Source organism: Poromitra crassiceps, assembly GCF_964638095.1.
Source record: "Poromitra crassiceps genome assembly, chromosome: 8".
NCBI classification, from domain to species: domain Eukaryota; kingdom Metazoa; phylum Chordata; class Actinopteri; order Beryciformes; family Melamphaidae; genus Poromitra; species Poromitra crassiceps.
Window position 1 is genome coordinate 13648288 of NC_139629.1, and position 22694 is coordinate 13670981.

General features: G+C 46.4%; 1 protein-coding gene across 1 annotated transcript in view; it reads right to left on the reverse strand.

Moving 5' to 3' along the window:
• Positions 1 to 6655: 6655 nt before the first annotated feature.
• The window catches only part of myo18b (myosin XVIIIB), a gene marked incomplete at its 5' end in the record, with an annotated part of 78947 nt that continues 62908 nt past the window's right edge, over positions 6656 to 22694 (reverse strand). The window contains 4 exons of the mRNA XM_083641057.1: positions 6656 to 7879; positions 11411 to 11584; positions 15098 to 15139; positions 15292 to 15425. Coding sequence (XP_083497183.1) covers positions 6937 to 7879; positions 11411 to 11584; positions 15098 to 15139; positions 15292 to 15425 — 1293 coding nt within the window. The 3' untranslated portion in view covers positions 6656 to 6936. The remainder of the gene's footprint in view (positions 7880 to 11410; positions 11585 to 15097; positions 15140 to 15291; positions 15426 to 22694) is intronic.

A 22694-nucleotide genomic window follows, 5' to 3' on the forward strand; every position in this document is an offset into this window, starting at 1 on the left:
CCACTCTCCCTCCCTCCTGAGAAAGCTTCGACGCATGCTTGGGTGTTGATCATCTGATTTCTTTTTACGTTACGTTGCTCTTTGAAGCATGCCATCAAAGAGTATGCTGGTTTTCAAGAGACAGATCATCAAACTCTGAGTGATGACGCCAATAGCTCTTCTCCTCATACGCCTTGTGTATTTATTTTATATGTGTTTTATTTACTATGCTATAACAAATATCACAACAAAACATTGAACTATATACATAGCATCGTATAGGAATATAGTGATAGCTCAACATGGGGTCGGGGGACCAACAGGGGACCGAGGTGGGGGGTGGTTCTGGAGCTTCTGGGTAGTGGAGTAGAGGTAAAAGCACTCACCTGCCACCACGGAGACCCAGGTTCAATTCCCGGCAGCAGTAGTTCTGGCTTGGTCAGACGTTCCTGCAGACACAATTGGCCGTGTCTGGGGGTGGGAAGCCGGTGGGGTGGGTATGAGTCCTGGTCGCTGCATCCACCTCCTCTGGTCAGTCGGGGCACCTGTTCGGGGGGAGGGGAACTGGGGGGAATAACGTGAACGCACTACGGCCTGCCGGTGAAACTCCTCGCTGTCAGGTGGCTGGAGGCTAGTCTACAACTCTCCCCAGATCGGTAGAGGGGGTGGAGCAACGACCAGCACAGCAGGAGGAATTTGCGAAGTACAATTGGGGAGAAAATGGGAGGAAAACTGGGGGGGGGGAACTTGGTAAAAAAAAAAAAAAAAAAAAAAAAAGAGATGAATTCGGGACAAAATCACACCTCACAATACAAATATTGTCAGATTTGGGTCTGAGAGTCCTTGATATGAAAAGGTTGAAGAACATTGCTATAGATGGATTATTTTGCTAAGTATGATAAGGCTGCTATCAGCCCTGAGCACCCGAGAGCCATGCAGTCCCAACAGGAAAGGGACTTAGTGATTTTTCATTAGGGTTATGAATGCAGTGGATATAAATGTTTTGCCTTCAGACATGTCTGAAAGTGCATCTGCTGCACTCACCTCCGTTTACTCATGCCATGGTGCGGTGCAGATGGGCTGGATCGAGCCGTACTTCATTTGTTACCTCTAGCTGAACTCGAGCTCGACTCATGCAGAGCAACAGATGGGCCTGGAGCACACAGGAGGAGGCCTCCTCTGCAGATCTGACAGCTTGCTCCTAACCTTAAGACACAGCGACACTCAAAGACTGTGCACATTCTAGAGACAAACCACATGCAAGGGACTATGCACATAAGGGTGAGCCTGTCATTTTGCTCTTTCACAGTGCTATATGCATCTCTCACAGTGCTACATGCATCTCTCACAGTGCTACATGCATCTCTCACAGTGCTATATGCATCTTTCACAGTGCTAGATGCATCTCTCACAGTGCTACATGCATCTCTCACAGTGCTACATGCATCTCTCACAGTGCTACATGCATCTCTCACAGTGCTATATGCATCTTTCACAGTGCTATATGCATCTCTCACAGTGCTATATGGTGCTATATGCATCTTTCACAGTGCTATATGCATCTTTCACAGTGCTATATGCATCTTTCACAATGCTATATGCATCTTTCACAATGCTATATGCATCTTTCACAATGCTATATGCATCTCTCACAGTGCTATATGCATCTCTCACAGTGCTATATGCATCTTTCACAGTGCTATATGCATCTTTCACAGTGCTATATGCATCTTTCACAATGCTATATGCATCTCTCACAGTGCTATATGCATCTTTCACAGTGCTATATGCATCTTTCACAGTGCTATATGCATCTTTCACAGTGCTATATGCATCTCTCACAGTGCTTTATGCATCTCTCACAGTGCTATATGCATCTCTCACAGTGCTATATGCATCTCTCACAGTGCTATATGCATCTTTCACAGTGCTATATGTATCTCTCACAGTGCTATATGCATCTCTCACAGTGCTATATGCATCTCTCACAGTGCTATATGTATCTCTCACAGTGCTATATGCATCTCTCATAGTGCTATATGCATCTTTCACAGTGCTATATGCATCTCTCACAGTGCTTTATGCATCTCTCACAGTGCTATATGCATCTCTCACAGTGCTATATGCATCTTTCACAGTACTATATGCATCTTTCACAGTGCTATATGCATCTTTCACAGTGCTATATGCATCTCTCACAGTGCTATATGCATCTTTCACAGTGCTATATGCATCTTTCACAGTGCTATATGCATCTCTCACAGTGCTATATGCATCTCTCACAGTGCTATATGCATCTTTCACAGTGCTATATGCATCTCTCACAGTGCTATATGCATCTTTCACAGTGCTATATGCATCTCTCTCAGTGCTATATGCATCTCTCACAATGCTATATGCATCTTTCACAGTGCTATATGCATCTTTCACAGTGCTATATGCATCTTTTACAGTGCTATATGCATCTGTCACAGTGCTATATGTATCTCTCACAGTGCTATATGCATCTTTCACAGTGCTATATGCATCTCTCACAGTGCTATATGCATCTCTCACAGTGCTATATGCATCTCTCACAGTGCTATATGTATCTCTCACAGTGCTATATGCATCTCTCACAGTGCTATATGCATCTCTCACCGTGCTATATGCATCTCTCACAGTACTATATGCATCTCTCACAGTGCTATATGCATCTCTCACAATGCTATATGCATCTTTCACAGTGCTATATGCATCTCTCACAGTACTATATGCATCTCTCACAGTGCTATATGCATCTCTCTCAGTGCTATATGCATCTTTCACAGTGCTATGCATCTTTCACAGTGCTATATGCATCTCTCACAGTGCTATATGCATCTCTCACAGTGCTATATGGTGCTATATGCATCTTTCACAGTGCTATATGCATCTTTCACAGTGCTATATGCATCTTTCACAGTGCTATATGCATCTTTCACAGTGCTATATGCATCTCTCACAGTGCTATATGCATCTCTCACAGTGCTATATGCATCTTTCACAGTGCTATATGCATCTCTCACAGTGCTATATGCATCTCTCACAGTGCTATATGCATCTCTCACAGTGCTATATGCATCTTTCACAGTGCTATATGCATCTTTCACAGTGCTATATGCATGTCTCACAGTGCTATATGCATCTTTCACAGTGCTATATGCATCTCTCTCAGTACTATATGCATCTCTCACAATGCTATATGCATCTTTCACAGTGCTATATGCATCTTTCACAGTGCTATATGCATCTTTCACAGTGCTATATGCATCTTTCACAGTGCTATATGCATCTCTCACAGTGCTATATGCATCTTTCCCAGTGCTATATGCATCTTTCCCAGTGCTATATGCATCTCTCTCAGTGCTATATGCATCTTTCACAGTGCTATATGCATCTCTCTCAGTGCTATGTGCATCTCTCACAATGCTATATGCATCTTTCACAGTACTATATGCATCTTTCACAGTGCTATATGCATCTCTCACAGTGCTATATGCATCTCTCACAGTGCTATATGCATCTCTCACAGTGCTATATGCATCTTTCACAGTGATATATGCATCTTTCACAGTGCTATATGCATGTCTCACAGTGCTATATGCATCTTTCACAGTACTATATGTATCTCTCACAGTGCTATATGCATCTTTCACAGTGCTATATGCATCTCTCACAGTGCTATATGCATCTTTCACAGTGCTATATGCATCTTTCACAGTGCTATATGCATCTCTCTCAGTGCTATATGCATCTTTCACAGTGCTATATGCATCTCTCTCAGTGCTATATGCATCTCTCACAATGCTATATGCATCTTTCACAGTGCTATATGCATCTTTCACAGTGCTATATGCATCTCTCACAGTGCTATATGTATCTCTCACAGTGCTATATGCATCTTTCACAGTGCTATATGCATCTCTCACAGTGCTATATGCATCTCTCACAGTGCTATATGTATCTCTCACAGTGCTATATGCATCTCTCACATTGCTATATGCATCTCTCACCATGCTATATGCATCTCTCACAGTACTATATGCATCTCTCACAGTGCTATATGCATCTCTCACCGTGCTATATGCATCTCTCACAGTACTATATGCATCTCTCACAATGCTATATGCATCTTTCACAGTGCTATATGCATCTCTCACAGTACTATATGCATCTTTCACAGTGCTATATGCATCTTTCACAGTGCTATATGCATCTCTCACAGTGCTATATGCATCTCTCACAGTGCTATATGCATGCAGTGTTTCTGAATATCCTTGAGTATTTGATGTGGGGCTGTATGAGGTACTTGTCGAGGGGGGAGGGGAGGCCCACAGTCTCAGACTTTGAAAACCCATGCTTTAACCTATGCTGCACAGGTGCTGCTAACCTGCTCCAGAGCAGGTTCGGGTTACCAGAACAAAAGGCCCATCTCCTGACCAATCAGCTCTCTGGAAATCAAATGGGGGTACGCGTGGTCTAATTTTGAGGTATCCATGCTTTTATCACTTCTCATCTGGATTATTGCAATTATTATTACATGTGTGCAAACAAACATACTCCATTCAGATGAAACAAGTAACAAAGGGAACGTGATGCTACTATTGAATGAACAGATAGGAAGAAAGGTCTGTTCACAGGGCTGCGTTTACAGACCAGCAGAATCACTTTGCTTTCCACGATTATCTATTATATGAGAGATATATTTATTATATCAGGGATATAATACTTGTTTGTAGCAGTTTCAGGCCATTTGCCCTCACTGGTTATAAAATAGGCCTTCTAAAAAATAGCAGCTAGCGAGCTGGCCATGAATGAAATGTACTGTTGCATATTAATGACACTGCAGTTTATTTTTGATAGGATTCCCGACAGTGATTGGGTCAATGCAGGCTGTTGTATTGCTCTCCCAGCCCGCAGGCCCGCAGAACATGAGGCCAACTTAATGAATAGAATGTGTCAACACAACATTGTCTCAGTGGGAAGTTTGCTCACTGTGTCCTCCTAACCCTCTATCGCAGGCCTATTCAACTGGCAGCCCCACGGGCCACATCCGGACCAGAAGCAACCTCCTCCGAGTAGCCCAGCAAGCATGGCCGTAGCCAGCGATGAGGTCACTGAGGTCCAGACTTCGGTCATTATTATTTCCTACTACTTTTTTCTCAGCAGTAGCCCTTCTTTTCTCAGGAGCTCGAGTTGATGATCCCGAGGTATCTCGAAACGAAGGCCGTCGCCTCTCCCTTCTCACCGTAAAGGCTTAGGCAATTAGGCAATGTTCGTTTGTTTCAAGAATTTTGTCTGCCCACAGCTGTGCCGTTTCACGTGCGATCAGGGGCAGGCTGAAACTTTCAGGAAGTGTAAAGAGCACCCGTGCGGGTGACCTGATGGATTTGACGGTTTTCATAATTGTGGGAATCCAAAATTGTAATTGAGATTAAAACTCGATTAATTGAGCAGCCCTATGATCCCTTAGGCATCTACGAATTTAGCGAAACTACGGTAAGCAAGTAAAGGGGGGGGGGGACTACTTGTTGAAAATGTCAGCAGTAGGGTCTACCTGTATACAATTCTGTTATTAGGGCCATTTATAGTCTATGGTTTGATTACCCCCCCCCCCCCCCATTCTAGATGTGTGCATCTAATTTCCCTATTTTTGCCTGTAACAACCTAATTTCACCAAGGAGTTCATCAGCAGTTTCATCCTCAAATTATGATCTGGGTCTGTCCATGTTCCATGTGATTGGCTATTTGTTTCAAACCCCGCCTCTTTCATGCTGGCTAGGGTAAATCCTGGGTTGAGAGAGCCATTTGATAACCACCTACATGAGACCAGTTATCCACGATCGCCAATGTTAGCATTTTTAAGCCAGCTAATGCAAAGATAGCCTGACTATGTTGAACTCGCTTTGTGAGACAAGACCCTGTTCCATTGCTATGAGTCTAAACCTGAACGAGGCAGCAGTAGCCTCTTAGAAAGGCAGGCTTTTGACCCATAGACTGCAGAAAATGACTAGAAGGTTGCCAGTTTGAATCCCCTGGCTGACTGGGAAAATGTAGGTGAAAAAGTGAGTAATTCTCATCTACCTTAACAACCACTGCCACGTGCCATTGAGCCACTAACCCCCAACTGCTCCAGTGGGGGTGCCTAGTGTCTAACAGTAGAAGACTGTGGTTGTACTGGGCAGCATAATAATATGACAACAGTGTGAAGCACAGTAGGATGTTGCTGAGCAAGACCATGGCACTCAGTCGACTTTTTCCTCAATCAATGTCAAATGAAATGTTGGAGTACTTGAATGCAGTGGCTCTAAATCCTGGCCCAAGGGTTCCAGACTCCTGCTGGTTGTCTCTCCTGCCTGCTGGTTAACTGCACTCACCTGGAATCCATCAGGTCCTGATTACATTGTTAGAAAACCACCGGGCTCTGGGTCCACAGGACCAGGATTGATAGCCACTACTGGCAATTTAAAAAAAGGGAAAGATCGAAGTAAAAATATCGACAGTTACTCTGGATAAAACTTGCTTCAAATAGTAAAACTTGGAAAATAGTAAAAATACATGAGAAATGTGCATGCATTCTGTTGATAGGTTTGAGTAAATTTCCAAAACAAACGTTTGATTTCATCTTTTATTCGTATACAAACAGTGCTGATCTGAAAATACAGTTTGACTGTGTTTGGATTGAACAACGTTATTTTCAGTGGCTTGATCTCAATGTGTATCCGTATTGACTTTCAAAACATTTCTGACTTCATTGCTGCTACTGGAGTCACCTGTGGACTTAACCTGAGCACTCGGCTGGACCTTCGCTCACAAATAGGCTCTCTGGGTGGGAGAGAAAAACCAAACCAAAACACGTGGGTAGAACAGAGAGGAAAGCGCAAGAGAGTAGAGGCAGAGCCATTGCGTGTGGGTCTGGCGTCTACACACCTATACTCAGTCTACCTCCTTCTTCAGGTATCTCTTCATGACAGAGGCCACGTCGCCGCCCTCGCTGCCCTCTGCCTCGAGTCTCTCTCCTTGTGGCTGTCCCACCCTGCGCCTGGCCCCCCCGCCCTGAGAGCTTCCCCCTGAGCCGCCCGAGCTGGACGACTCCGTCTCGGAGCCCTTCCTGCTGCGGCTGGAGGGGGGCAGCTCTCCGAAGTGCACGCTCAGCGCCCTGCGGCCCCCTCTGACCGAGCCCGCCAGGCTGCTGGTGGACTGCGCTCTCCGGATGGCGGGCAGGATGTCGGAGGAGGCGTCGCCGTCGCGGCCGTTGTCCCCGATCAGCCGGCGGTTTTGGAAGACCAGGGGTTCGGAGCCCAGCGCCGCGTCTCCTCCGCCCTCTGTCACCATGTTCCCCAGCATCCTCCGTCTCAGCGGCTGAGGGGAGCGCCCCGGCTCGTCCGACTCCTCCTCCGGGATGGACAGGGAGCGGCGGGCGGTGAGGGGGGATGTTAGGGAGGAGAGGCGGGGCAGCGAGGGGAGGGCGGAGAGCGAATCGGAGGAGTTGAAGCGGGCGAGTTTGGCCCCGGCGGCGGAGGAGGAGGAGGAGGCCCCGGGCGCGGCCTGGGACTCGCCTATGGAGCGCATGCTGGCGGCGCGGGGCAGCTGCGGGGAGGGAGGCTTGAGGATGCTGGGGCCTGGCCGGGGCTCCTGGAGGTCTTCCGGCCCCAGGGAGAGGGCCGAAGCTCTGCGTCTGAGAGTGGAGGCTCCGGTCGTCTGATAGATGGGGAGGGAGATGGTGCTACCGGCTCCTTCCCCCGTGTCACCGCCGGCGCGGCGCTTCCGAAGCCCGTCCAGCAGCTCGGACAGCGCAGATGAAGAGGGGGCTCGACCAAGACCTCCTTTACTGACTCCCCCACGCTCCGAGCCTTCGTCATCAGGATCCACGCATGAACTTTAGGGGAAGAAGAGAGACACTTCAAACAAGGACATCATGTTAAAGAGTAACGAAATCACCAAAGCCGAATCTGTGGTGAAGCCTGACACCTAACGGTGAAAATAGGGTACTGAACTGGCAATATGCTATTGGCTAGTCTTTGGTGCCAGGTGATGTCACTGCACCTGTTGTACTCTATTCATAGATTTCTGTTGACATCACACAACTGTTGCAGCGCCATCTTGAGGACCAATCTGAAACAACAAGAGCTGGAGGGTTTGATGTATTATGTAATGTTAAAGTTGTGTGAACTGTCAAATGTGTGACTTTAGTAAAAAGTGCAGCCTGCAAAGTCTGTTTGCGTGACCAATTGTGACATCACACACTCAAGGCTGTCGGGGGAGTGGTTGGGGTGGGGGGTGTGGTCAGCGGGGGCGTGGTTGGGTTGGGGGGCAGGAGCACGCGGTCGGTGGGGTTTGGGGGTGGGGTCTAACCCAATAAAGCAACTGCTTAACAACTGCTTCTACAACAAAACCATACAACAACGTTCTGAGCAGCCAACAGCTACTTTCCTTGGAAAAGAGTTGGCAACACTGCGGGCTATACTAGGTTTGACCTAGTCTTGTTTTTCCAGTGCACATGGTACTGCGCGCCTGCATTTGTGATTGGATTTGGGACTTTCTGACGGGGAGGCAGGGGCGAATTTTCCACTGGGGACAGGGGGGACATGTCCCCCCCACTTTTCAAAACCTTGATTCTGTCCCCCCGACTTTTTAAACTGAAAAAATCGTGGGTAAACTGAAAAAATCATGCTCAATACGCTACTGTTTGACCAGCCATCATATTATGGCTGAGAATGTTAATTGAGTTGCTAATTATAAGCTATAGGCTACTCCAAAAGATTGCCACGGATTTCCTCGTCTGTAAAAAGTGCCCTCTCCAGACCCTGAATGCATTTCTAATGGTGCTCTGTATGGAAATTCCCCTTTCCAAGCCGTCCCTGAAGGCAGCACTCACAGTATTGTAACAGCAAATTTAACTTTTGTACTAATATTCAGTTTGTGGAGTTATTTTTCTGTGACAAGTATCATCCAAATGTTAATTTAAAATGAGATATTCCTCTAAATCTGGCTAAAAACGTTACAACTATTTTGCCAGCCCCTGCCCCTCTAACATTCTCTGCATAATAATAATACAACCAACGTGATTTCAATATGGCTCTGGCTTTCACATCAGTATTGTTCTATGCCTTGTTCATGTCACCTGCTTTCATATCAGAGCTCTGATGAGTTGGAGGAGGTGGTGTCTAAAAGGCATGTATTTAGGGGTGTGTCTAGTTCTTCATAGATCTAGCCTCTTAATCCTCCCCTCAGAGTGCACCAAATTGATGCATTTTACTTTAAAATGTAAAAAAAAATCTTCCAAGCCCCAGCTAGCATCAGGCCTGATCACCCAGCTAGCATGAGGCCTGATCACCCAGCTAGCATCAGGCCTGATCACCCAGCTAGCATCAGGCCTGATCACCCAGCAGGCTAATGGCCTGATCACCCAGCTAGCATCAGACCTGATTACCCAGCAGGCTAATGGCCTGGTCTCCCGGCTAGCATCAGGCGGCTAGCATCAGGCCTGAGCACCCAGCTAGCATCAGGCCTGATCACCCAGCTAGCATCAGGCCTGATCACCCAGCTAGCATGAGGCCTGATCACCCAGCTAGCATGAGGCCTGATCACCCAGCTAGCATGAGGCCTGATCACCCAGCTAGCATCAGGTTTGATCACCCGGCTAGCATCAGGCCTGATCACCTGGCTAGCATGAGGCCTGATCACCCAGCTACCATGAGGCCTGATCACCCAACTACCATAAGGCCTGATCACCCAACTACCATAAGGCCTGATCACCCAGCTAGCATCAGGTCTGATCACCCAGCTAGCATCAGGCCTGATCACCCAGCTAGCATCAGGTCTGATCACCCAGCTACCATGAGACCTGATCACCCAACTACCATAAGGCCTGATCACCCAACTACCATAAGGCCTGATCACCCAGCTAGCATCAAGCCTGATCACCCAGCTAGCATGAGGCCTGATCACCCAGCTACCATGAGGCCTGATCACCCAACTACCATAAGGCCTGATCACCCAGCTAGCATCAGGTCTGATCACCCAGCTAGCATCAGGTCTGATCACCCAGCTAGCATGAGGCCTGATCAGCATGAGGCCTGATCACCCAGCTAGCATCAGGTCTGATCACCCAGCTAGCATCAGGCCTTATCACCCAGCTAGCATCAGGCCTGATCACCCAGCTAGCATCAGGCCTGAGCACCCAGCTAGCATCAGGCCTGATCACCCAGCTAGCATCAGGTCTGATCACCCAGCTAGCATCAGGTCTGATCACCCAGCTAGCATCAGGCCTGATCACCCAGCTAGCATCAGGTCTGATCACCTAGCTAGCATCAGGCCTGAGCACCCAGCTAGCATCAGGCCTGATCACCCAGCTAGCATGACGCCTGATCACCCAGCTAGCATGACGCCTGATCACCCAGCTAGCATCAGGCCTTATCACCCAGCTAGCATGACGCCTGATCACCCAGCTAGCATCAGGCCTGATCACCCAGCTAGCATGACGCCTGATCACCCAGCTAGCATGACGCCTGATCACCCAGCTAGCATCAGGCCTTATCACCCAGCTAGCATCAGGCCTGATCACCCAGCTAGCATGAGGCCTGATCACCCAGCTAGCATCAGGCCTGATCACCCAGCTAGCATGACGCCTGATCACCCAGCTAGCATCAGGCAGACGCTGCCGCTGGAGCGCTGCCCAGACAGAAGGCTAAGGCGTAGGGTTCATACAAGTCGACTTGTAAACAGTTTCTACCCGGAGGCGCTTTGCTTTTTAAATGAATAGCACTTTACTAACTACAGAAACTTTTGCACTTACAGCAACTCTGGCACTCTGCTGACGATGCAAGATGTACTATTATGTCTTGTTTTTTTATGTGCTTTCTTATGTGTCTGTCTTTTCTACCACGTTTCCTTTGCTGAATGACTGACGCAAGGCTTTTGACCAAGAAAATCCAACGCCTTCATGTAAATGGTGAATAAACAACCTGAACGTGTGCGCGTGCGTACGTGCGTGCGTGCGTGTGCGTGTTTGTGTGTGTTCTGCCTCGCAGCAGGCTATTTTTAGCGCTGCTACGGGATCCACAACAGCGCTCTGCCAGACCCCGTGTTTCGGCCGACCAATGGCTGTATTTCAGTCAGTCAGTCAGGGAAAAGGACAAAAGGTATCAAAAGTGGAATAAGGGTAATACTAAAAGTGGTGACCCGTTTGAAGGTTGAATGGACTAGTTAGAGTTCAAAGAGGGCATGGTTTGAACACTCCTCCCACAGACTTAAACAGGTACTAAAAAGTTGTATGCCGCGTTCGGTCCTCAAGATGGCCGCCACAACAAACGCCACATCACCAACAGGAGTGACCACAGATTTGTTAAGTTAAGTTAAGTGAACTTTTTATTTCCTCTGTGACAACACACTGCTGTGACTGTCTTACCGGAAGCTATAGGTGCTCATAGTGTCGGCGACAGACTGGCGCCCCCCGCTGATGGTACTGCTGCCGTAGGGAGAGGCACTACGGCGCGACCCTCCTCTAGGCACTCCCAGCCAATGACGGATACCCTCTCCAACATCCTCTGTCCCAAGAGAGCCCACACTGGACACAGAGTCACTGTGGGGGAACAAAATCATACGTTACACCCTGTCAAGGCCAGAATAAGAACACCCTCCCCATATGCACACACGCACGCACGCACGACACATTCACGCACGGACGCACGCACACACACACACACACGACACATTCACGCACGGGCGCGCACACACACACACACACGCACGCACACACGCACGCACGCACGCACGCACGCACGCACGCACACACACACACACACACACACACACACACACACACACACACACACACACACACACACACACACACACACACACTATTAAGCTGCATTAAGCATGCAAGCACATTGCAGACAGCAATTTATGAATGCAGCACCACACTACTGTAATTCTACCGTGAGCTACTTGCAAGACTAGGCTTAAAAATTGACATTTAAAGGGGGCATATTATGTTCATTTCCAGTTCTATAATTTATTATAATTCTAGAACTCCACTAGAGTAGCTTTGCATGATTCACAGTAAAAAACAAACTCCTTATTTATCTTGTACTGTCCCTTTATGCTGCCTCTCAGCTCAGCCTCTGTCTGAAACGCTCCGTTTGAGCTCCTGTCTCTGTAGCTGACAGCAGAAAGAGTGGAACACTCGTGTCAAACAAACGTTCATATCTCAAAACTATACATCACATCACTTCTATTTTGACATTGTGAGTGAGAGCAGAAGTAGCTGAAGGGTTTGATGTATAATAGTGTTAAAGTCGAGCTGAACCCAAAAATGACTTATTTTTATTTTAGTTCAAATACCTGGGTATTCAGTGCACCTATTTAATAATGTATGCCAAAAAAAATCACAAAAATCTAATTTCTTTAGTTTTTCACATCAAAAGTTCATTTTTCAAGATTTCATTCATAACAGTAATCTACAGTTTGCTGACGTCACCTAGTACTATCAAATTTCTACCGCATTTCAACCAATCATATCACGACATGGCAGCTGTCAATCAAATCTTCATTTCAGGATAATTTTCTCTTCCAAATGAAGGGGAAAATTGCGCCTAGTGCCTGTCATCTGGCAGAATTTCTAGCCCATAAACTAACTACTAACTTGACCAATTATGCAAACTAAATCAAACGGTAATGTCAATGCAAAGAAATGTAACTGGCTCGTTAAAACTCGCATTCCAGGAATATTATTTACCGCAATAGCGATAATGGCGCGCGACTCAGAGAGCCTGGTTGTCAGGGGTCGCACCTCGGAGATTCCAGGCCCGACGGGCTGCACTCTCCGCTCGGCAACACGAAGGCAGCTGGCTGCCTGCGGCTCGCTGAGCTCCACTCAGCCACTAACCTCCCGTCAGCAGGCTCTTCCCGAGGAGAGCGCCACAACACGCTGAATCCCGGATTGGCCAAAGCCCAATCCAGTCCCCAGAATTGTCAAATAAAATCATACTATGATACTATGACCCGCCTCTCAACCTGTCATCTGAGACAAATTATGTGTGAACTGTCCCAGTTTTGAAATGTGGGAATTTAGTAAAAGGTGCAGCCCCGGAAAGTCTGGCATGAGTGAATTGTGACATCACACACTCAAGGCTGGCTCCATAAGCTCCCATTATAAAGGTTGAAAAAGTATCAAACTTACACTGCGATTTCTCAAAAAGTCATAAAAGTATTAAAAAGCTGAATGAGTGAAGGGATTGAGAGAGTTTGATATCTGACATGATGTAAGGATGGTTTGTTGAGTTGTTGAGACAAAATCTTCATTCTCCAACTTCTGTCCCTATTCACCTTATGTTCAGACACGGGGGTGGGCCAAATTCTTCCGGATCGTGTTAACACTTCCGGCGGTCACGGCGCAAAATATAAAAGAATGTTGAGGAAGAGAGTTGTTTTTGTAGCGGACAGTGCAGGGGGTAAAACAAAGAACGTAGCCTACTACTTTGAGCTCGGTACACAGCAAGCAAGCGGAGTATCGACTGTTAGCCAGGTCAGATATCATTATCGTCGACAATGACGAGCACTTTCTTGTAAAACATACCTGGACTCCAACAAAGAAAGCTTCAGAAGGTTTTCTCTCCTCCGAGCGCTTGAGCCACCTACGCCTATAAGACCCGCAGACGTTAACGTAATTCCCTGGAATGCGAGAATTAACGAGCCAGTTACATGGCATTGCATTCTTAGGCATTGCCGTTTGCTATTATTTGGTATGTTACATACAATTGGCTAAATTATTAGTTAATTCAGAGTTAGATGATATTGAGCAGCCGGCCTTTTTATTTGTATTTTTTTTAGCCGGAAGTCGTCACACGACCACACAACCGGGTCAAATGGGCGTGGCTACATAAGGTGAATAAGATAGATGTTCTTGTCTATTGTGCACAAGGAGCAGCACAGAGGTCAAATGATCTATGATAGAAATACATAGATGACAGAATAGCCCAAGATGCTCCCCCAGTGGCGATACATGCACAGCACAGCCATCTCCACACTGGAGTGATCTTAACAGCCCATAGTCACAGTATGTATCGTGAAGTTACTGCAATGAAATAGGGCTGCAACTGGCGATTATTTTCCATGATCAATTATTGATTAATCTGTTGATTATTTTCTCAACTAATCGATGAGTCATTTGGTAATAAAATGTCACAAATTGGTGAAAGATCACTTTTTCCCCAAAGCCCAAGATGACGTCCTCAAAATGTGTCTTCTATTGTCCTGACCAACAGTCCACAACCCAAACATAATCAGTTTACTGTCATAGAAGACTAAAGACACCAGAAAATATTCACATTTTAAGAAGCTGGAAGGAGAGAATTTTCATATTTCTTTCTTAAAAATTAGTCTAAACGATGAATGGATTATAGACGGGTTTAACTTGACAACATAAACATTTTAAATTGCCCACAGCTAATTTCCTGTTGCAGTTTACTAGTACACTAGCTGACAGGAAATACGCAAGGTTTCAAACGGTTCCCTACCAACACAATTCCATGACAACCGTCTATAAAAAATAGTTAATCTTCTGACGATCGACTAATCGATCAATCGACTAATCGTTGCAGCTCTACAATGAAATGCTTCATTAAAGCAATATTCCACTTAGGGTTATTTGGAAAACTAGAATATAAACTAATCAATCTTGGATGCAGCTTAGCCATATTAAGACTAAGTGGAATATTACAGGTACGTTAATGATGATACTTAGAGGTGTGCAACATCATTCAGGCCACACCCACATACCTGTGCAGCACCAAGCCAGATACAGGCAAGGAAAAGGCGCAGTCGCACGCACGCGCGCGCGCACACACACACACACACACACACACACACCAGTAGCGCTGCATCTAGCAATTATTTTCATTATCGATTAATCTGTTCATGACCTAAATTCATTAATTATTTAATTAATAAAAAAATAAAAAACATTTGTCTTAACGATTAATCGATTATAAAAATAGTTGGTTATTATTATTTTTTTCAATCGACTAATCGTTTAATCGACTAATCATTGCAGCTGTACCACCAACTCACACACATTCATACAGGCTCTTACAGGTCTTTCTTTCGAGTCAAGGACTCCACAGCAGTTTGGATGCTGGATGGAGGGGCAGAGTGGTGAACAGGTTACACAGATGCTAACGTGAACGCTACAGTATGTCAACTTGTCAGAGGGTGGCCCAGCCGGGCGTGAACACTACAGTATGTCAACTTGTCAGAGAGTGACCCCAGCCGGGCGGAGGCAGTTACCTCTCGTCGTCGCTCTCGTCGCTCGACTCCACCTCCTCCAGGGCGGCCTGCAGATCCACGATGCGGCGGATCGACGTCTCCAGATCGGCTTGCAATGTCTGCCTGACAGCACTGAGCTCCTCCACCTGCATCTCCTGCAAACACATGAGGACAGAGAGGCTGTCAGATTGTAAACAGTGGTGGAAAGTAACTAAGTACATTTAGTCAGGTACTGTACTTAAGTACAATTTTGAGGCACTTGTATTTTACCTATTAGTATTTTCATTTTATGGTACTTTGTACGTATACTTCACTACATTTCAAACGGAAATATTGTACTTTTTACTCGCTATTTCACAGCTACAGTTAGTAGTTACTTTTTCTTTCTGATTTTCTCCCCAATTATACTATTTCTACCCAATTGGCCAAATTTCCCCCCTGCTGCCCCGGTCGCTGCTCCACCCTCTGCCGATCTGTGGAGAGAAGTAGACTAGCACCATGCTCCCTCCGACACATGCCTGGTTGCCAGTCACTTCTTTTCACCTGACAGCGGGGAGCTTCACCGGCAGGACGTAGCACGTGGGAGGCGCACTCTATTCCCACCAGTTCCCTTCTGCCCCGAAACAGGCCCCCGACCGACCAGAGGAGGCGCTAGTGCAGCGACCAGGACACATACCCACAATCCGGCTTCCCAACCACAGACACAGCCAATCGTGCCTGTATGGACGCCCGACCAAGCCGGAGGTAACATGGGGGCGTGAACCTGCGACCCTTGTGTTGGTAGGCAGGGAATCTACCACTACACTACCCGGACGCCTGTTAATAGTTACTTTTCACATAAATATTTTATATTTAAAACATTTGATCATCTTTAGAAAATAAATATAAAATAGCATTGTTATAGATTAAACCAAGAGTACAATGAATTTGATACTCTAAGTACATTTTGCTGCCAATATTTATGTACTGTTACTTCAGTAAGATTTTGAATGCAGGACTTTTACTTGTAATGGAGTATCTTTCCTTTTTGTATTGCTACTTTTACTTTTAAGTAAAAGATCTCAGTACTTCTTCCACCACCGATTGTAAAATGTCACCTCCAAGAGGCCAACTGGTTGTTTTTAAACCCTCAGGCCCATTTGACTTCAGAAATTACCTTCATTCTAGCCCAATATTACATCATCAGTCAAACACTATATCCTATGGCAGGTGCTCTCTCACTTAACAACCCTACTAGTGGTCATGTGTGGTAATGTGTGCACTGCTCTGGGTTATTTGGAGGAAAATGGTTACATACCCACACAGTGACACACACACACACACACACACACACACACACACACACACACACACACACACACACACACACACACACACACAGTGACATAAACACACACACACACACACACACACACACACACACACACACACACACAGTGACATTGGGAGAACGGAGTGATTTATTAATTCATCCAGTCTCTATTTTCACTCTCCGTCTCCCTGGCATCCCATCACACACGCCCGCGTAAACACACACACACAAACACACACGCGCACACACGCACGCACGCATGCACACACACACACACACACACACGCGTGCATGCGTGCACACACACACAAGCTTCCAGGCTTTCAAAGTTATTGGCTTTGTTGGCTTTGAGGAGATGGGTGGGGGTGCAGCGGTTGTCATAGAGACACACAAGTGTGTGTGTGTGTGTGTGTGTGTGTGTGTGTGTGTGTGCGTGTGTGTGTTTGTGTGTGTGTGTGTGTGTGTGTGTGCGTGTGTGCGTGTGTGTGCGTGCCCATAACCTTGAGGAGACAATGAGGATTAATCACAGGCAGACAGAGAAAGCAGGGCACGCGAGAGATGACGTGCAGAGGGGGTGTATCTCTGTTAGTGTACATCAATGTGTGTGTGTGTGTGTGTGTGTGTGGGGGGGGGGGGGGGGGGGGGGGTGTATAGGAATGCACGGTGTTGTCGGCACGTCATCGGTATCGGCCGATAAAGGCTTTAAAATTAAATATCGGCATCAGTTTCTATCATCCAAGCCTGTTTCAGTAGGATGAATCTTACAGTTTTGATTGAAATAACAAAATATGGCTTATTTTACATAACCTAAGTTGAAGTAGTTTTCTTATTTTGCCCAGTGATTGTGTACATTTTGAAAAGCATTGTATTGATGTCTGCATCTGCCAGGGGGCCGTCATGATAAGAGTAGACATAATAATGTGTTAATTCCACTACAGGAGAGACTTGATGTTCTCTGAAATTAGGTGGAAACTAGAAATACCGCATCGCAGATGTATGCCTCCACCAACAAGTGAGCAGTCTAATCCACGTCTGTCCAGACTCATACAAGCACAAATACCTTGAAGCCCACGGCACAGTGGTGCGGACATTCAGCCTTACGGCACTTTAGGCAATGTTTGGGGGTACCTCAACAACACGGCTAATAGTTTTCAACATAGAAAATGGTCCGACCCCAAAACAACCACATCCCCCCAACCACTCCCCCTAACCATTCCGTCAAACCCTGACTCCCTAGGACCTTAACCCTAAACCTAGCCCGACCCCTCATCCCGGTCCCAGTGCCTCCTATCCACTCCCTCTACCCACCCCTTGAACCCTGACCCTGTACGACCTTCCTATCCCTAGCTATGGCCCATTTATCCCTAGCACCGCCCCCTTACTGATCACGCCCCCTCTCACCACCCACACCCCTCTAGACATTCCCCCAAACCACCACTCAAATCCCCACTCTCTATGTATGACCTTTGTATCGCTAGCTACAGCCCCTTCCTTGACCCCCGAACCCCATCCCACCACCCACATCCCCCCAGCCACTCTCTCTAGCCACCCCTCGAACCCTGGCCCTCTACGTCTATGACCTTCCTATCCCTAGCTATGGCCCCTTTTCCCTAGCTCCGCCCCTTTCCTTCACCACACCCCCTCCCACCACCCACACCCCCTACCCAACACTCGAATCCCGACTCTATACGACCTTCCTATCCGTAGCTATAGCCATTTTTCCCTAGCCCCGCCCCCTTCCTTGATGCAACAGACGGACATGCGGCCACAGTGACCTTGAACTTTGACTTTGACTTATCAGTTCATCCTTGAGACCAAGTGAATGTCTGAGCCAAATTTGAAGCAATTCCATCAAAATCGTTCCTGAGATTAACGAGCATGAGAATGGTGTTTGTGAGGTCACAGTGGCCTTGAACTTTGACCTTTGCCCACCAAAATCTAATCAATTCATCCTTGCATCCAAGTGGAGGTTTGAGCGAAATTTTAAGACTTTCTGTAAAGGCGTTCCTGCGATATATCATTGGACGGACGGACAACCCAAAACCATAATGCCTCCGGCCCGGCTATCGCCGGTGGAGGCCTACAAAATGTGTGCATATATCAGTATCGGCAATCGCTAATCTGCCCAAAAGATTTGGGAAATATCAACATATCGGATATCGGCAAAAAAAGAAAAGAATAAAGTGCATCCCTACAGTAGTTGTGTATATGATTGTGTCTATTCATGAGGGCAGTATGGGTGACTGGCTGCCTGTATATTTGGCTGCTAGGTTGTTAAAGGGCATTGGGGTGTGTGTGTGTGTGTGTGTGTGTGTGTGTGCGTGTGTCTGTGTGCATGTGTTGGGCATGCATGTGTGTGAGTGTGTGTGTGTGTGTTTGTGTAGGTGTGTGTGTGCATGCATTTGTGCGTGTGTGTGTGTGTGTGTGTGTGTGTGTGTGTGTGTGTGTGCGTGTGTGTGTGTGTGTGCTGCTTGCTTTGTGCTATCAGTGGCAGTGACACAGTGAATAATTTTCCTATCATGGAAGCTGCCTCTGTCCTCCTCGGCTCAGAGGTCGTGCTGCTGGAGCACAGACACTGTAGTGCATGGTGTGTGTGTGTGTGTGTGTGTGTGTGTGTGTGTGTGTGTGTGTGTGTGTGTGTGTGTGTGTGTGTGCGTGTGCGTGTGTGCGTGCGTGCGTGCGTGTGTCTGTGTGTGTGTAACAGAAAGAGCTGTGTGTAAACAGGAAAAAACGTAATGTTTGTCAGAACAAATAGATTTTCATATTCTCACAAAGCATCCCTAACATGTGACTTCTTACAAAGCTCAAACCATGATGATGATCTCTCAAAGAGATCAATCACTTCATTATTTAGCTACAAGACTGTATAAAAACATGGATAGCTTGAGTTTGTGCAGCGACCAGGACACACCCCCAATCCGGCTTCCCACCCGCAGACACCAGCCAATCGAGCCTGTACAGATGCCTGAGCAAGCCGGAGGTAACATGGGGGTGTGAACCTGCGACCCTCGTGTTGGTAGGCAGGGAATCCACCGCTACACTACCCGGACGCCCCATATTTGTGTAACATTGTTGACCTCAAACTAATCTACTCTTGCTGTAGGCTTTTTTTTCTCCTCTATTTAATTATTTATTGATTCATTTATTTATTTATTGAGGAAGTAACATCTTGCGCAGATCAGATTTTGGGACAAAACCATTTCTTGTTGAGAGGGATTTTCTTTCAGCGAGTCACTCAGATGACAATGATAATACAGACAAATATAAGCTCAGGAAGGAAAATGCTCAAATTATGAGTAAGGTTTCAAAGGTATCGATACTATAACAATTTTAGACGATACTAAACCCATTTGCAACAGATCAGACACGTGCAGAGGGGGGTGCCCAAGCACCTGCCCATTTTCTCCTTATGCCCAAACTTTGGGGGAAGGGGGGGGGGGGCAGCACCCTTCAAGTCAAGTCAAGTTTATTTGTATAGCACATTTCATACACAGAGGCAATTCAAAGTGCTTCACATAAAATGGTTGACAGGAAAATAAAATAAAAGAAGAGAGTAAGATGGACATTTAAAAGCATCACAGCAAAACTTTAAAAAAAAGAGTATAAAAAGTGCATTAGAATAAACGAAAAGAAGAAATAAAATGGACATTTAACAAAACTTTAAAAAAAGAGTATAAAAAGTGCAATAAGCAACAGGCGCAGCAGTTGCAGAAAGAGGACTCATTGGGTTTGCATAGTAGCTGCAGTGGCGTGCCTGACCAAGTTGGTGCCCTAGGCAAGATTTTTGCTGGTGCCCCCCCCTCCCCCCTCCCCCAAAGAAAATATAATAAAAATTATATCGCAGCTAATCCAGCACTGCAGTGCAGGCTCAGAATCGCCCTTCCCCAGTGGCGCTGGAAGTACTTTTAGGTAGGGGGTGCTGTAAGGAAGGGTCTCTCGTGCAGAGAAAATTCTCTTCGGCGCTGCCCTCGCGGGCAGCACCGAAGAGAATTTTACGTTTTTTGGACTTTCATCCATATTTAGAAGAATATTTAATTTTAAATTAACATTAGGATTATACTGTTGTGATGTCATTATTCAGTATCTTCTCCTTTTCTCACTCACTTTCATGTAAGCACCTGCTCTCCCTTTAGTCGTTTTACACTACAACAGACAGAAACACAGGCATAAACACTGAACTTATTATTATTATTATTATTATTATTATTATGGAAAACCAGATTATGATGAAAATCAAACACTTTTGAAGAGAGAGCGTATGAAATAAGATTAGAGCTGGGAAGCACAAACTGTTTTTTAATGCATCTTGTTGGTGGTATAAACACAAGACAGCCAAATCCAACAATTTCGAAAATCCATTTCTTGCCACCAGGGGGTGCTGCAGCACCCTCAGCACCCACCTTCCAGCTCCCTTCCCCCACTCTGGGAAAAAGCTCCGAGCAGGTAGGAGGGGGCGTGGCCGCGCAGTGGGTGGGGTGGTATGGATTAGGGACCATGGTGAAAGTGCTGCAGCCCGGGCAGCCAGAAAGCCAGAATTAGAAAAATGATTTCACTATTATTTAAAGACTTAAGACGTTGTTCTTCTTATTTTGTCTACTATTGTAAAATAATAGTAGGCCTATTATCATGAAAAAGTATTTGTAAAAAAAAAAAAAAAAAAAAAAAGGGGGGTTTTTTTTTACCCTCTCTGGCGCCCCTAACGGCTCAAGCGCCCTTAGCATTTGCCTAGTTCGCCTAATGGACGGCACGCCACTGAGTAGCTGTCAGCAGTTAAAAGTGACGGTAAACATAAAAGTCTTTAGTCTATTTTTAAAAGTAAGTAAGGTTGGGGCAGATCTGAGGTCTTCAGGCAATTTGTTCCAGCTAGCAGAAGCATAGTGGGTAAATGCAGCCTTCCCGTGATTTGATTTGATCCTAGGGACAGTTAATAAGCTGGACCCTGTTGACCTAAGAGTTCTAGACGGTTCGTATCGTGGGAGCAATTCAGCTATGTATTTTGGGCCTAGGCCATTAAGTGATTTATAGACTAATAACAGTATTTTAAAATCTATTCTCTGACACACTGGCAACCAGTGTAAGGACTTAAGAACTGGAGTGATATGATCAGCTTTCTTAAGCCCTTTTCCCACATGCGCTTTGTACCGCAAAATGACCGGAATGTGGTCTAATGCCTGCATGTGAGAAAGGCGCCATGCCGGTATAAGCGCGACCCCGTCGTCCCCGACATTTCACCACTTTCGACCTAGTCAGAAGACCGGTATGCCGCGATAGACAGACAGGTGAGAAAGGGGTCCAGTCATTTTCCGCTATCAGTGGGCTGTGACTTCGCGGACCAGGTTGCACACACAGTAGACAGTCCAACACCAAATACACAGCTGATTGTTCGATATTCCCCTGGTGTTGCGTACCACCAAAGGACTATTGCCAGTCGCAAACGCGCTTCCAGTGGTTTTCGCCACCGGGTGATCTTGCGTGCGGGTCGGACCAGACTCAGTACCGGGACATGCGAAAATGACGCTTCCATTCCACGTCGTCAAAATTGTTCAGAGCATCTTCCCAAAATAAATTCCCTCCTGGTCTCTCTCGCTTCCAGACGGCTCTAGTCTCACGCAGCAGCGCAGAGGTACTTAACACTGTCATCATCTGTCCCCGGTTTAGTCTATCTTCATATTCTGCACGATGTTAAGCGGAGAACACTGCGAACATGAATCTGTTTCTGTTCGCACGTATATCCCTTTCCATTTTCGCCTTAATTTGTCTGCGTCGCTGTCTACGTTTGAGGAAAAAGCGCGTCAGCAATATTATCAAAAGAGTGGACGCCGGCTCCATGTGTGTTTGTTGTTGTTTTCTGACTGGCCTCAGTGGGCTGCAGCACAGACCCCAGGCCACTCTCCTCCGCCCCCCGCCCCCCGCCCGCTCCGCCGCACCCCACCCCACCCCCCAACATACCGGCTATTTGACGACTAGATTCTCACTTGCGAACGCAGAGGTGTGAAGGGAAATTCAGGGAAATGTCCGATATTGACTTACAGGTAATTTTCCGGTACGCATGTGGGAAAAGGGCTTTAGTCTTCGTTAGAACTCTAGCAGCAGCATTCTGAATGAGTTGAAG